The following is a 17,342-nucleotide window of genomic DNA, read 5'->3' on the forward strand; positions in this document are numbered from 1 at the left end:
ATCTTTGCCCTGCACATATTCGCACACTAGCCTCATAGGGGTGGAGGTGTTTTTGATTCAAGTATCGTTTTTTTCTATTCATCACCTAATCATCAGTGAAATCCTTAGGGTTGCCAAATACTGCTGCAAGTAGAAGCAGAGGAACACTATTTCTAATTCTGCCGCGTGTGAAATTCGCAAATTCGTTCGCGAGCCTGTATATATTGTCACCCCGTGCTAGATGATGCTACCCTAGTCAAGATTATGGAGTTTCTATTTTTCTTTCTGACAACTTGATTAGTGACTGAGTGATGTGACTACACTCTTGACGACCTCCTGCTCTCTAAAACGCCTGCTGGACCAATCCGCGTCGTGCAGAGTATTGACCGTCAGCTATCCTCGCTGCAACCCCCCATCTTGCTGATACTAGCCTAGTACAGTCAACAGAGTCACCTTTGTCAAGATCGACGGGTTGATTGACAAGACAGCCAGCTCGGCTCCTCTATCAGCAAATTGGGTGCTAGGCGTTTGATCGCAGAAGCAAGTCGGTACAAGGAGTTCACCAGCGACAAATGATAGAATAAATCTGTTCGTGTAAAATTATCGGAATCTTGAGAGGTTAGTGATATTACCCACCGATTAGATTTTCTTTGAATTAGATCCTTTTGCAAGGTTTTCACGACCCAGATTAGACAAGGAGAGAGGATAACGCCATTTTTGCTACTAAAAAATTAATTTCTCGTTTATTCTGCTACCCTGTTCACCTTTTTCGCATTCCTATTCCGTTCCTAATCCCCTGGGTAAACGGTCTGATCTTCAGACGAACGAATGACTCTCATGAATCAGTTGGGATTGACCGGGTACAAAAGAGAAACGACGTGCAAAGCGAAAGGGCTTCAGGAGGTAGAAGCAGGTGGATGAGAAAAGGAAAAGTGCGAAAGCAGAGTGTTTGAGGAAGTTATCTCACGGTTCAATAGGCGATCATAATGTCCACAAAGGCATCGGCCACAAGTATGTTCGAGGCAAACGGATGCGCCCGGAAACGACGACCGGCACGCCAAGCGCCTAGGGCATCATAAGAAAGTGTCGTCACTCGGGGATTCATCCGGACCCTGACGATTTCAACGTCATTCTATGCGCGTGAGGTCACGTTTCAACATCTGCTCAATGGGATGCAGTCCTGCTACGTTTACGATGCTAGTGACGCAGCCGCGTGGGCGTGTACAATTTGTCTTTACGGGATAATTATTAACCGCGGCAAACGGCATTTGTGTACGTACGTATATACTCCCTCTTGTTTCTTTCATACCTGTCGCTGGTTATATTCTCCTGGTAACCTCGCGATGCGTTCTGCACCAGCTGATTTATGACCGGCCGTAGCGAGTCGGGGAACTCAACCGAATGAAGGCGGTGACGCTTTGTTAGGCTGTTTATTTATTTCTACGTTTCTTATCCGTGCATCTTTCTCTCATTCTCAATTCGAAAAAAAATTCAGTTTTCGGTCAATTGGTTTAAGACTTGGACCAGGAATGCAAAGAATCGCTACTTTCCAAAATACATTTAATGTTTATTGACATATCTCAGTATCAGCATTTTGTTTTTTTGTTTTGTTTTTTAAATACGTGAATTAAAACAGAATGTGTGGGAATCGGTATTGACTTTAGTTTTCCATTTCAACTCGTTGTTTGTTTTTACGAAAGTATGCAACTTTCGACATGATTACAAAGTCCTCTTCGTCTTGTTTTTTGAACACCCTCTGTACTTTTTTGTTGGTCATTGTCGTCTTCGGTGAAAAAACAGTTGGTTCGATAAACCGAAAATTTTGATTCGTTAAGGAGTGCGTCAGCAGCGTCAATATCCGCTCGTATTTCCGCAATTAGATCATCTACAAAGAATGATATTATTCTAGATTTTTGCCACTGTTCATTTTCAGAATCGTTAGCTTGGAAGCGTTGTAAAACGTTAGCGTTTCTGAATAAGGGAAAAATTTGGTGCATTTACCAACAGAGTCAAATTTTTTTTCGGGCCTCAGATAACCAAGCATTACAACTCTTAATTCTGCTCCGTAAAAGTCATCTTGAAAATTGTGCATTATATGTGTCTCCTGAAAAAACAAAAATGTAGAGACATAGGAAGAAATTTTTATAAATACAGTCCATTAGAGCTGAATTATTACAATTATAGTAAAAATCTTGTACGATATTGTTTACAGAAAGAAAATAGCGACAAGAAAAAAAGATGCACTTTCATTTGCCATAATCAAATGGTGAAAAAAATAATCATGAACGGTAATCATTTGGTTAGATCGTTTCAGTAATATTCCGATACAACACGCCGCAATTTACCCATCGCAAACTCACGTGTTTCTCATCTTTAGAAATAAATGATATATCGTAATTTGGTCCGAAAATTGTCATGATCTAAACACGAATACAGAAAATAATTAGGGTCAACGGTACTGTCTGCAGATCGTTGATGAGAAAAAATTTTGATGTTGAGTTGAAGAAGGTCAGATACTTTCATTCGAATACAGCCGCAGGCTAGTCGAAAGTATCCGCTGATGAGACAACGATATTTTGACAGAGGTCCAAATCGGATCGTGCCTAAGTAGCCAACAGAAACAAAATTATTCTTCTTACACGCGGCAAGAACGAAGCTTTTCGAATTTTGATTAATCACGATCGTCGGACAAAGGTTTAAATAATTTTGTATCCCTGTATCCGATTATCGGAGGACAAAGACGCGAATCAGATACGGCAGTACGATCAATACGGATTAACGGAACATCAATTTATCACGATGACAGCACAAACGTAAACTTCGGTCTATAATTTCCGCATTGCAAAGAACTCGTAGTCGCATAAGTTCAGATACACCCCATACGTACCATCGTCTTCTGACTATTTTCGTAAAAAGGATTCCAGCCTATGCTCATCACCATCTTATGAACTTCCTCCTTATTGACAGATGCGAATCCGCAATAGACACCGGTGGCAATTTCCTTAGGTAAATTTTGCACTACTTCGTCCGGATAGTTTGCTGTTGATAATTTAACAGATTTAAGCATTCTCACGAACTTATTTTCCACCGTTATTTAACACATAAGAAGAACACTTCCGGCTAGCCATTTCATGCTATCCACAACGTTGGTTCTCGAAGTGCACATTTTCTACGCGATTTATCTTCTTTTGTATTAGAACGAACGTGCACTAAATCAAATCGTACCTGACAGAAGAATTACACCCGCAACGCGGTGCTTCAAGTATAATATGCAAGTAAAGCTATAAAATTAGAAGATGGAAGATCGGACGCTACGTGAACAGTTTCGAATAATACGTTAACCTGTTGGGATTCTTAATTCTCTGGAACCTCGGCCGAAGCCTTTCACTATTGGGCCAACTGCGAAATGTGGTAAACCGGCTTGAAACATGCTCTCCTCTGCGCTGTAACTACTATCGTTATTGAATGAAGATGGCCAATGCAATAATCGCAAACACGTACATACCGTCGCTCAGTTGCGTAACGTGACGCGCTAGATTACACCTTCAAATCATCGATTAGATACAATAAATAAATTCAGCTTCACACACAACTCATCAGTAAGATAACACCGATCAAGTTTCTAATCGGCAGACTAATCTGTGAACCGTGTGTTTTCCGTCAAAGAAGATAGGCGGATACTCTCGAAGTTGATACCGTGATTGAAAAAAAATAAACTAAGGGACCAAACGAATGTTCTGGAAACGCCGTATAACGTCTCTCCGAGACACCAACTCGAGGCTCATATTGTCCTAGTGAATTTATGCTCGAGTTATTCGCACCCTCGAAGCGTTACCTCGACTGGTTTTCATTTCATCCGCGTCTATTTCAGAATTTTACTGCTTGATACCGCAGCATTCGAAGGCCATCTACTGGTAATTTCTTTGGTATCTACTTGCCACATGCACCGCACAGTGCAAGATCGCCGATACGCATTAACGTAGGATACGTTTCAAAATTTCATGGCAATCTCTTCGGACGAAGGTAATCTTCGGAGGATTTATCGCTTCCCCAACTTCTTGCTAAGTGTAGACGATGCACAACCAACCGTGGCTAGACACACCGAAGCGCATGATTTGGTCGTTGAATGAACATTTTTTTTTAAATTTCACTAGGTCCGTCACATAGAGCGACGAAAAATAATTGACACGTATTTTTTCTTTTTTTAAATCAATGTTTATTCACAAAGATACAGCCAGTTGAATTTGCGTGACGTCATAACGTTCACATTGTAGTATAACTATATTTATGCACATTGTGAAGTCACGCGTCAATTTCAAACTGCTTTATCATTGTTAAGGAACATTGAATTGAAAAAAAGAATAATAATAATGCGTTTCAATTTTTGCGACGTTTTATCTGACGTATCTGATGGAATTTTTGATTCAACGACCTAACTGGTGCTCTTTCCGCAGTTAATCAATGGCAGCGAAGTCGGAGCGTCCGCTGTCTTTCCAAAGTATAATTTTATGCAAAGAAATGTTATGCACCGCGCCAAGCCGGTGCGGATAACGCAGGTAAAAAGTGCAATTACAAAGACAGTCTCGTATTTAATATTCGTCTCTGATCGCGACCCGGATGACCTCGAAATGTCGTCCAAGGTCGAAAAATTGACGGTCAAATGCAATGCGTCTGCGGGGCAAAAACGCATGTCACGGGAATATTTTTTATTCGCGTGTAAACCGACGGCCCAGTTACCAATTAGCGATAGCCGACGCGTGTGCGTGATGTTGAAAAGAAAGGAGCCGAAGAGGCGAAGAACAACCGGCTGCTGCTGGTATTCATCACGTGATATTATTCTCATTGCAGAACAGCGAATAGCTCGTTGAAACCGCAAATGACGCAACACGCCGTCCGAACTCGGCCATGCAATTAATCGGGCGGTTAATTATACGCGAAGTAACGCCGCGCCTGTTGCCTACCTTTTGCCTGGTAAATAAATGAATATACCTGGAGTAATATGCAGCAGGATCCAAACCGCCGGCGTTGCAGCGTCCCTGCTGCGCTCACGTGCCGTTAAAGATTTCACTTCCACTCGCAAGTAACGTAATATTTATCCGTCTGAACCCGGCTTTTCTTCTCCGGTTCTGTATGCGAGGAAAGACGCTGGTTCCTTAAAGTTATGACAAGCCCCGGACCACCGAGAACAGGACTGGACGGCTCCATTCGACCCAAGCTTTTGATGGATTACACCATGCGGTCGTCTCGAGGTTACAGAGATGCAGTTGGCCTTGTTTCGCGATTAAATTCATTGATATTTCATTGATCTCTTGCGAAATTCGCGCGTTGAGATCGCTCTTGCAACGAAATCAAACTCCGATGAGAAGAGAAATAATAATCATAGATTAAATAAAATCTCACGAATCAATTACCACGGTACGGTGAACATGGGATTAACTAGTTTCCGGAGAACGAACTTACTTATTTCACTTCATGTTTCCAGTGAAGTTGTGGAAATTGCAGGTATATACCTACCACCTTTCCCCGAGAATTTCTGTAGGTATTCGACTCGAGCTGGCACGTACATTATATACGTATATATATATATATATATACCGCAGTTTTGTTCCAGATCGCTGAAGACTTTAACGAGTCGACTGGCGAACTTTGCCCTTTATTACACCCGCATCGAATAACCTCAGGCACGAAGTTTACACGCGGTTGGACCTCCCACCGCTTGCGGTTTGCACGCTAAATTTATGCAAATTCCACGACTCCATATTGGTCTCGTGCTGAGAAATCCACAGGCGGTACATCACCCGTACTCATGCTTCTCTACAACTTGTTTGCACATCTGCTTATATCGTCGTTTTAGCCGGGATTTACTATTTTACTTGCCTTGCGTAGGATTTATATTGACAAAACTGCGAGTTTGATTATCCCGCGTGTGAAACTTGCTATTCGTACAAACCGCTTCGTGTGTTGACGTAAATGTGAGTTTGACGTGATTCGTGTCAACGAGCAGTATTTCGGAATTTGAAAAATAAATCAATTTTGAGATGTTCGTTAAGCTTATCGATGCTCATTTCTTTCAGTTTGTTATTCAACGCATTTCAGTGTAAATTCCAATTCGTTTGAAATGAAGTCAGAATTCTTAAAAACAATCGGATCGTTTTATCTGAGTTTAACCTGGTTTCCTGAAATTTCCAGTGTGATTTCCAACAAAACTCATTGCGATCTCAAACAATCTGGTGTATCAAATCATTTCTCTATTTTAATCTTACGATGAAAATAACAAATTTCGATGAATATTACAAGAAACAATGTGAGGAAAATTTGTATCTCATTAATACAATGGGTTTCGAGATTTGTTCAAATATTGAAGCAGCAAGATATTTCTCCAAGAAGGTTCACAGTGACAGATTTAGTTTCGAACAGCAAATCAGCTTAACTTCTGGGCGATCTATCTTTCGGAATTAGATTTGAGTAAGAAAGATTTTTGTTTTTCGCGCTACAAGTTACTATTTCCAAAATTTAATGAGCCCGAAGCAAAAAATCCCGGATAACTGTGATTCGAGAAACTTGAATCAATTAAAATACGCGGAATTTATGGCTAATCCCGTAACCTTTCGGAGACTTCCAGGTAACAATTGCCAATTGAATATTTACGTATATAGACGCAGGTGAAATGATTTATAGTGACAAGTTATACCTGCCGGTGGAAAGTAAGAGTGTAGAGCGTACGTAAATACGTGTGTATGGGTAAACACGCGCGTGTATCGAGGGCGTCTGTAAAGTCCATTTAGATAAAAAGTGCATTAACTATGACGAACCAGAAGTTCGCCGAGACAGTATAGTATCTTGTTATATTCCGGAGTATGCTTTTAACATTTTTAAAACTCACATCTGTACATTAGTCGGTTCCACGATTTAATCTTCGACTTGCGTGATTTATTGGAAGCTGGAACGGATATTTTTGGCTGTATCCTGGTTGCGAAAAAAATCTCTTAAAAATGGGCCTTATCTTCGTGCGACATGAAAGCCTTGATTATTTCAAATTGCTACAGGACAGAGTCGAAGAAACTCGGGATCAATCTGTGGTCAAACTTTTTCATCGACAATCTCAGCCTCAGGGTCGATTCATTATTCGATCTTAATTATTGAAAATCGATGAATAATAACTTCGAAACAACGAATACCTTCATTTCTCGGTAAAAAATGATTATTTTCATTTCCTGTAGCTTGCCGCCATACCCTGGTATTTTTCTATTCACATATTCTTTTACCCTTTCTTTCCTGAGACACCGGAATCAAACAGCCTTCATCGAATTTATCATCTCCTTAACTTATCACGCGGAATTACATATGGCTTGGTGAAAGGCTTGGTTTGTACGCAGAATAATCGTCGAAATTCACGGAAACAAAGTATTATGCAACTGCTATTGTTCCCTGAAAGTAAAACGTGAAAAGAAGTCGGCTTCAATCACGTTTCCGTTAAAAACCCAATGGGTCATTCAATTGTGAATTTGATCCATCACAAGGAATCGCAATAGGCGAACTTAGGTTATTGGATGTTTTTTTTCTATATCAACTCTAACATAAGTCTCTACACAATTCTATTCTGCATCTTTCCATATTCCTTGCAGGTAAGGCCTTAAAAGTCTTGCCATCTCCCATAAGTGATCGAAGGTCGTCACTGCGCGCACTATAAGTACGTTTCACTGCTGTAAAGATTCATTTTTTCCATTATTTCGATTTATGCCTGACTTACCCTGAGCTAAGTAACGGCTCCGTTCGCATGGTGACTGTGTTTAAAATCCAGTGGTAATAATTGATATCAGTCATGTTTGTCACTGTGGTACAGAAATAAGTTTACCGATCATGACGCAATTATACTCGAAATGTACAGTGGCTGCCTGAGTTGAATCATGCAAAATTTTAACGTCCGAATTTCTAAGTCCACCCGAGCAGCTGCCGCAGCCTAGCATGGATCTTAATATATTGAACATTTATGCCCGCGGCTATAAAGTAATGAAGCTCTTGTGGATTGTACTCACAGAAATTCAAATTTCTTCCCATAATTTGTCATCGAAGGTGAGTACGACGGTGATCCTCCGTAGATAGTGCGTACATAACGTATGTGTGCATGTGTGTACGCTTGAGTAAACACGTATATGGTGGGGAAAAAAGTGGGAAGAAATGAAAGAAAATGAACGACCAAGAGCAGAGAACGTAAGTCTCAACAGCACACGAAGCGATATTTCTTAAGCGCAGGCTTTACGGGGCTGTGCGAACTGACCCTCTTGGCCTCGGTACTTTTTTAATTGCGACGAACAGCCACTGCAACCAACCAACGAACCATCTCCGAACGAGATGATGCTTATCCCGCGAAGCTTCTGCTCTTGAGAATAACTTAAAGTACCAATAAAACGAACTCAAATAAACCGTCCAGAAAACCATTCTGCAATACGGAGATTAACGCAGTTTCTTATACAGCCGTATGAATTCGATATTCAATATCGTCCTGCTTGTCCCTGACACTTGTCTTATCATTGATCAATTTACTATCCTTTTCTACATCATTTGAATGCACTGATTTCACCTCGAAAATATTTTAGGCTAATCGAATCAATCGCCTCAAGGGAGATGCTTTTTCATCCTCTTATACGTATCCGTACTTTAGAAAATTTGGAATCTAAATACGTCGAAGATGTTACGAGGAGCTCTGACTGGACACTTTCGAAAACAAGGATACGTAAACGATATCAATAATAACTTTTAAACTTAACGTCTTAGGTGAGGTTAGCTACATGTCCAATTTTTATAAGCTCGATACGTGAAACAAATGTATAGATGATAATATTAAGCTAAACGTGAAAGTTTTTATGATAATTTAAAAGTCCTACTTAATTTATGGTTAAATTTTTCTTCAAAGTGTGAAGTAAGCGATATATGATGGACAGAAAGCACATAGAGAATTATAATACAGAGAATATCAACCAAATGACATTTGGTGAGTACAGCCAATATTCATTGAACTATAACTCTTTCGTGCCATCAGAGTTGGGCAGAAAAAAAATCGAGAGTTAGAAAAGAACCTCAATACAATATGTAGGTATATATAATGTTGTAAGCGTGATGCCAGCTCGTGCTCAAAAAAAGGATTTCAAACCGAAGCGTAAGCACACTTGGATAGAACAAGTAATCTGGAGATATTTGAAATCTCGGAATAAAATACGATAGGCTAACTACCCACTGTTTGAACGGTTCTCTTGAAAAACCATATATTGCGTCATTGACCGACTATACATCGAACCGATTCTCATTTACCTTATTTCCATCGGGGTATCCTTCAACGGCGACGAAATATCATAGGTCAAGTTATCACTTGCAAAAACAAACGTAAATAGAAATTAGAAGAAAAAACAAAACTTAATTATTAAACGATTTGTGCGTCTGACACAGTTCCGTAAGTATTATAATTCCCAGCAGCTATTCGTGAAAGCGATGAGCATCGGTGTTAACCTAGCGAAAAATTATCGTACCATTAATTTAAACTATCATTTTGTAGCACTTGACTTAAAAGTCACAGAAATATCACGTTCTTCAATGTCGACAAGTACTCGTCGACACTGTTTTAATTTCGTTTACATTTTCTAATTTCTGTCGAATTACCGTTGAACATCTAGAAAACCAATATTCGAAACAACGGCATTTACGGCAATACGAAATGTGCATCTGTAACTTGAAAAATATGTCAATTTTGGCGCAAGGAACAAAATTTATCATCTATATTATTATAAAAATCACTTCCAATGGTGCGAAACTAGAATCCTAGAGCGTTCTTTTCCTTTAGGCTATATTTCGCCGCGACTATTTCGCTTCGATCCAACGCTACAGTCGTTATTCCGTACCCGGATTTGCGGTATCGCTATAATTATTGCAACGGCATATACGGCGTATATAATCATACCGCATGTAATTTTTCCATTTCTTTGAAAGAACTCGACCACTGTGAAATTATTGATTCTCTGCGCATGCGAATAAACGAAGGCGACATCGATTCTCGGAACAAAGGAAAAAGGTATTTTCTAAATAAGAGGATACGATTTGAGAAGTTGTAATAATCTTTTTTACCTTTCATTAATTATTATTGTTCGCTTAGTATGCAGAAAAAAGACCATAAACGCCTCGGTTCAAAAGTAGGATCTCAGTATCACCAATTTTTAGTATCGAATCGAGATCCAATCGTTACTATAGGTACACTGAGAGAAATTTTTAGCTCCGGTTACCGCTCAGTCCTTAAGTATTTTCATTTTTTACCATAATCGAAAAATATAGTTCTAGGTAGAAAATGAAAATTAGTTTTCTAGCCGTTACCAGAAAGTCTAGTATCCGTTACTATTCTTTCTCATTACAATCACTGTTGCTATATTTTCTTGCAACTGTTGCGAAAATTGAATGCTCGTGCAAGAATAAATTGACGTTTAAAACCTTATTTAACTAAAAAAGTACACTAAACCGAACAAACTGATTTTGCGTTGCAATTACCAAGAAAGGATCGACAATAGCGTAAAATGGTTACGCGTACCTCGTTTTTCGTAATCCCAACAATATTCAAACAGTTTTTCTAACGATACCTGTTTTAATGAATTTTTCTAGTTACTATAGGAAATGAATTTTTTCTCACTGTATAATAACGCAATGTATAAGAAATAAATTTGTCGAACCAAGTTAGAGTATGCGACAATTTCTTTAGCTCTTAATGGACCCACCTTTGCTATTATTATTGATACTTCGATCATGATCTTTGTTAGTGGCATTACCATTTATTTTTGTACAGACCACTCCGCGGCACGTGCTGCGCTATCTTGGCGCATTTATCAGTTACGCGCTTTTACACTCATCGCATCACACGCTCCCTGGAGACGTGTCAGATTTCACGGTCTGAGGATTATCTGTATCCGCCTCGGAAATCCCAAATGCAAATAGCGAAGAATAAAATAAAAGTCACAAATCAAACTGAATCACGCTTGCGTCACTTCAAAGTCACCTAATATTATTCCAATCCTAATCGACAGTCGTTATGTTACATATTACATGTATACATATATATACCACACACATATAAGCCCACCGTTTGATATCCATACCGACTTGTCGATTCTATTAGCATTCAATTATTTACGTATATTTTATTTGTTAACTTCCGTTCAAATCGTTCACGCATTTTTTTCAGAATTTTCTCAACGAGTCGCGGAGAAATTTCGCGAACTTCAGCCGATATGCAGCGGGGAGTAATTAGACGAATAAAGTCACCTCGCCTACTTCGCAAAGGATTTATTCATACCGCAATATCGAGAACGAAGCTCATTAGCATACGATGCTCGAAAGCACTTAAGCCTACAGGTTTAATGCGACTTCAACTCCTTCAAGTCAATCAATATTTCGGGGCCATGCAGCCCGTAACCCGCGACTAATGTTCCAGCCTGACCTGTCGCAATCTAACAAACTATCAACCGGCTACTTCGTTTTTTGACATCTTATTATTTCTTTTCACTCCTTTTTTCCAGCAATAATTACATACCTATCACCTATTCGTATCAGGTGTGTACCTGCATCATGTTCCAGATCGAATCGCTCGGCTACAACGCGTCATATATGCTCACGTGTGAGCTTTAAGCACGGATTTTGAAAGATAATTTTTGACAAAAGCAGCAAAGTTTCTGACACCACTCATTTATTTGCCGTTTTGCCAGTAGGTATTATAACAATTTCATCCAAGCGGTAAAATTTGAACGACGAGTAGACCGATGTATACTTATAGAAATGCAAGTGGAACGGGGAAAGTGAACTGCAAAACGCGTGATTGGATTCGATTATAGTGATTCCAGGACTCGGTGTAAACATAGGCAAGAAGCTGCGAGTGCACGTCGATGCATTCCCCACGAATCCCTGTTACGTAACATCGACTGTTTCAGCAATTCAGTTGGTTTCCTTTGACTCGCCCAGTCGGGGTTACTGTGTAATTTATACCTTTCGGTGTGCAAACACGAAAAATGCAGATCTCACTGGATTGTGGACTCGTTGGAAATTAGCAGCTCTTACAGAGACCAGTGAACTGTTTCAAATGCATGACTTCCAAGGGCGCGCTAAGGCATGAGAAGGAGGAGGAACTAAAAGAGCACAAAATGCAGCTATTGGTAAGCGAAGTGGAAGCAGTAGAAACACAAAAGACTCAGATGGTTGCATCGTGACATTAAAATATTCCTCACAAGTGGAAGCTCGATATTGCATGATCCGTTACATTAACAACAGGGCGTTTAAGAATGAGACCTATTTTCGCGGATAAATGACTATTGTTTCATGAATTCATGCAGTTGACATTAAATCCTATAAACTTTGTGACAAATTTTTGTGTCAAGCAGATCGAAATTGCGCGGAAGATGTAGATATAAAAATTAATTCGTGTTGCCCGGTAGGCTGTAGAACAAGTTGTCTACACTTGAGCGTAAAGAAGCCAAACGTAATCGCGCATTCGGAATAATTAAAAGATTAACATACACGTCGAGCTAATAATTACCTTACGCGTATACCTATCCCACATTTCTCTTATGCCAGAAACTCAGCGTGAATACCAATCGCAAGGAAAGGCACACTCTCATTAAACAGGTTATTTATTCAGTACTATCTTCATTAAAACTTCCACAATACAAACAATATTATCCAGTTTTGGAAGGTTCGATAAATATTTAAAGAGCTCTCTCAACCGAAAAGACATCGTTACATCCCGGTGTGAAAATTACATGGGAAATACATTCCATAATCCGTCTGTAAGTAACTGATGATTTTCTAATTTGTTTCTTCTTTCTCGTTCATTGCGTCTTCTCGCTTGTACATCTCCGATCAGTACGAACGGATGATATCGAAGCTTCTTTGATAAGCTAGGTATGAACTGTATAAATTTTTTCGGGTCAACCGGGTGAACCTCATTAACCATTGATAAACATTCGGCGTGACTGATAATCGCAAACACTTATAACCAAGTTTCACGAATGAATGAGCAATTATTCACAGGGCGACGAGAAATTTTTTTTTTTTTTTACTTTATATTTGAATAAATAAATTTTGATTCCATGCATCGAATAATAACCAAAATATTCATTTATTGCTTATGAAGTTTGCTTTCGTTATTCTTGCGGTGATTATAATATGGGTGCCTATTGGGGAAAACAAGGAGAATGTTTTTGCCAAGATGTGACGACCTCGAACGACTTCATCAGAGGCAGTGTAATGAGAACATCGTGGGAGATTACGATTTGGGTTCGACACGAGAAAGTTCAGACAAACATAGAAGAAGTACGAAAAATATTAATTTTTCAACGTTGTTTATCGATTCTTTGACATTTGGAGTTGATTATTAAATATTATGTTTGAATAAAAGTAATTGAAATGCGAAACTGAAGTTTGTTTGCCAAACCGTATATCTCTCGTGGCAATGAGTGTAAAAAATACCTAGTGCAAATTAATTTCAACCATCTTAGCTTCTGATAAAGCCAGCGAGAATTTAAAAAAAAATCAAAGTTCGAACAATCACGCAGAAAATGGTTGTATTATGAAAGCAAGTTGAACTACACCAATACAAATGACCGTTGAAAGGGTTCGATCTTTACAGCCTGCTCCAAAAGTACAAGATTTGGGGGGGGGGGGGGGGGGGGGGATTTTACTCTCTTTGCCTGTCGGGGTTTGTTAGTTACAATAAATGTTTCAAAAAATAGGTAATTTTACTTAAAATCCGAAATATCGTTCTGGTATCTACAAAAGCAAACTTTATTTAATAAAACCATTTTTTCTTACATTAGTTACGTGGAAAAAATCAATATTTTACTTCTGGAACCCAAACCCAAAATTCGTGTTCACCGTTAATTACAAGGATATTATATGCGTTCTATCGTCTAAGCTTTTCTTGTAGGATAATTACTGACTAGCGTCTACCTACCGCTGAAATATTGAATCGGCAATAAACACCAACAACAAAGTGAAGGAACCAGTTTAAATATTAACCAACTCCCATAGCATATACGTGCTCGTATACTTATCTATGTCTATTTATCAATCGGTCTGACTTCATAGTATAACATTACACTCGTCAACGGTGACAGAGGCAAAAACTTCGGGTAACACATAATTAAAATAACCACTTCTGTATTTGCATACATCCAATACCTGCTGCCGAATACGCGACGATCAGCTGTCGTAGCCTTTTTTTTCAATTTATCAAAGGGACGAAAAAACGAGATAGACGAAATTAAACTTCGCATCTACGATGACGAAACGCTTTATTTTTTATACTTCAACGAATGTAATGTAGTACGGCTATTATCCACAAGACAACCAATATTACTATTGCAGTAATTATAACGATCCTGCTCTGCTGGAAATAATTCGGTGGCGAAGGTTGAATCACTGTGTGTACTGTTCCTGGTGACGATCCAGGCGGAGCGTGTATCATTCCAGGATGGCCTGTGGTGAATATTATTTCTATGAATAAAGTCTGACGGAGTCAACAGACACGCTTAATTTTGATCCTGGGTATGTTTGACGACAGTTTTCAATTTTCGTATGACAAATCAGCTTCCGCATATCTTTCGAAAGTTGCAATTAAGTATCGAATATCGTCGTAATAACGGTTTTAAAGTGTCGTCGGTAGTTATACATTATCACACAATGACGGAAACTCGTCGATATCCGGTATACATTATTTTATACATACGCCAATGAATGTAACGAAGGAAAAAACAGCAAAAAACAATTGTTCCGATAAAAATCACGGGAAAAAACACAATGCTGTACTACACTCACGTATGATGTTGCCCATTATTGCGGTTAGCGCGTGAAACTCTCTTCGAATATCAAGTTTTGTCCAGTTTGGTGGCAACGAATTGTTGGCTACTGACTGCAGTTGACCAGTATAATACTCGACGCTTCGCCGAGTAGAGACTTGACTTATCCAATAAAACCGCGGCACAATTTCGGAAGATGAGTCACTCATTAGCGATCCAGTAATACAATATGACCGCAGTTATTGCGTTACAAATTCACATAATTGCGAAACTGCGCATGGCACTAAATTCTGCAGTCTGATGTGAACTTGAATTAAAATGCGCAGTTCGTTGGAATTCTCTCTATCTTTATACAGCTGTAGGATGCTCGATCAATCCAAAATTAAAGTCCCCCTGTGTATTCGTAGTATGTAAGATGGGACTTGGTGACGTTGACGATAATCGGATCGCGATGACAACCTTCTGCTCGCACCGCGACGGCGACTTTGGGTGCCACTGAAATTTGTTCGTTGTGCCCCTCCAGTGGGCGTACAAAAACAGGACTATAAAGGGATCAGGGTACCAGGATGGATTAGGAAGCTCCTGGAGCGGTACCCCATAGCGAGTTATAGCTGGAGGGGCTGAGGTGGGACACCCTACATAGCAAGTTATAGGGTCGTCAATCAGCACCATAAACCTGACAATGGAAACACCGTAAAACGAATAGGGCAGCATGGCTTAGCATCTGGTCTTCGCGAGTAGGGAGGAAGTAGGCTAACGTTGCCGCCAATGCCACCGATCCATCATTTTATACTGGAAAAATTTCTCTCGATACCTACGTGTAATTAATGTACGAATCTAGTGATGTATTGCTGTAAAAATCATAGAGGATTTTGTGAGCATTGTCAGCTGCGTAAGTCCGGCTGTGGGTACATATTTCTTCAGCGTAATGGTGTTCAGATTGGGCTCTATAACCCAGCTACACGTGTCTGGTCCATTCATTTATTTATCGCGATGAGAAATCTTCGAAAGTTGATTGATAAAACCTATCTCAATACCTCATTGGCTATTTATCACCCATATAGCTGACAATAACTAATTTCAAACGTCATCGCACGGCGGGGGATTTATACGCACATGAAGCTATAATATACTCATGTGTCGTTGCCTGCATGACCACCGAATTAAAGCGTAAGTACGAATGTAGTGATTCAATCCTCGATAAAGATCGATTGTATTCTCGCATAGTAAATCGAAACGTCGTGGCGTCTACTTTTCTTTTTTTTTTTTTTTATTCTGGACATATATGTGTTGACGGAAACTTTCTATCACGTCAAGTTTTTGACTAAAATTGATCCAGTTGGAACAAAAGATACTTTTTCGATCACTTTCAGTAGAGCGTAGCTCCAATATCGAACATGACAGGTAAATTCTATTATAAGATTCGAACTGAGCGTCATGACAACCTGTTGGGAGGATCTTCGTCTGGTCCACGATGCAACAAAAGTGAATCTTGTCGAGAGCAATGAATTCTATACGTGACTGCAGGCACTTCAGATTTATATATGATTTTTGTTTCTTATTCATGTGTGCGCGGTACGTAAAATAGTTTAATGTTATTTGGGCGGCTCTCTCTCCAGTTACGCAAGCAATAGATGTTATAAGTACCAATGTACGCTATATCGCTTCGAGCTTGCAATTTCTACAGCACTAATTACCATTCATGTTATTCGATGTAGCAAGTAGCAGTTATTCCTTGACTTGTTGCACTATCGGTGTCATTTACTCGGCGTTATGTCAGGCAACAAACAGGCATTGAGCAGCCGTGAAATATGGTAGATATGCGGTCCGTACTGGGCGCATTTCCGTGCTTGACAGATTCGTACAAGGCAGTTGCTAATCGAGTACCTTCCAGTTGCGGTAACGCTATCAACTACTCGGTGATTGAATCAGAAAAAATACTGCAATTATTTATTACAGCATAATGCGCTTTTGCCTAGGATTGTGATGCACACAATCCTGTAACCATTCGCATTCATCTTATATCTTGGGGGTATGTAGATATACATACATATTGTATGCCTATATTATGATTCAGTAAGTTATTCATCAGCAAATAATTTTACAAAGTACAAACTCCACGCATCATCTGTGTACACCCATCATGACTACCTGTACGATCAAAATATTGAGTAGTGATAAAAGAAAACAAAAAACTCCTGCCGGAGCTTTATGAGTTATACTATTCTCGAGTGAACGATATTCCACTTTACACTCTAATAAAATTACTGTCATATCAGGAAACTACAATTTCGAACATGAAATTATAAGCACTCACCAACAATGAATTATTTACTATATACTAGTACGTAGGAAATACTTCTAATTTCTTCTTAGCAGAATCAGATTATTATATTTACATAAAATGCTGGACTTTTCATCGTAGACTATAAAAATTTTCAACGCAAGTCTAATGATTCCCAAATTCGGTATCGGTAGGGTGGGAAGCATCTTCTTTCTGTATGTGTACGTTTTTGTACAGTATGATTACCTGTGGTCATA

General features: G+C 39.3%; 1 protein-coding gene and 1 long non-coding RNA gene across 2 annotated transcripts; both read right to left on the reverse strand.

Annotated features, from left to right (window-relative positions):
- Window positions 1–1,553: 1,553 nt before the first annotated feature.
- On the reverse strand, window positions 1,554–3,461 carry LOC124222262 (putative riboflavin kinase). The gene is made up of 4 exons (XM_046633105.1): window positions 3,322–3,461; window positions 2,867–3,018; window positions 1,981–2,083; window positions 1,554–1,864 (listed from the first exon to the last, which is right to left on the reverse strand). The coding sequence occupies exons 1-4, from the start codon at window positions 3,407–3,409 to the stop codon at window positions 1,671–1,673; spliced, it is 537 nt and encodes a 178-aa protein (XP_046489061.1). The 5' UTR covers window positions 3,410–3,461; the 3' UTR covers window positions 1,554–1,670.
- A 10,805-nt stretch (window positions 3,462–14,266) lies between these two features.
- On the reverse strand, window positions 14,267–15,260 carry LOC124221858 (uncharacterized). The gene is made up of 2 exons (XR_006883876.1): window positions 14,821–15,260; window positions 14,267–14,481 (listed from the first exon to the last, which is right to left on the reverse strand). It is a non-coding gene; the product is annotated as an uncharacterized lncRNA (long non-coding RNA).
- Between the last annotated feature and the right edge of the window lie 2,082 nt (window positions 15,261–17,342).

This window comes from Neodiprion pinetum, chromosome 1 (genome assembly GCF_021155775.2).
Source record: "Neodiprion pinetum isolate iyNeoPine1 chromosome 1, iyNeoPine1.2, whole genome shotgun sequence".
Lineage (NCBI taxonomy): Eukaryota > Metazoa > Arthropoda > Insecta > Hymenoptera > Diprionidae > Neodiprion > Neodiprion pinetum.

Coding starts and splice junctions, on each gene's coding strand:
- LOC124222262 (XM_046633105.1), bottom strand. CDS start 3,409: ATGTTTCAAGCCGGTTTACCACATTTCGCAGTTGGCCCAATAGTGAAA. Junction 2,084..2,866: donor AAAATAGTCAGAAGACGATG/GTACGTATGGGG, acceptor TTGTTTTTTCAG/GAGACACATATAATGCACAA. Junction 1,865..1,980: donor AAAAAAATTTGACTCTGTTG/GTAAATGCACCA, acceptor CATTCTTTGTAG/ATGATCTAATTGCGGAAATA.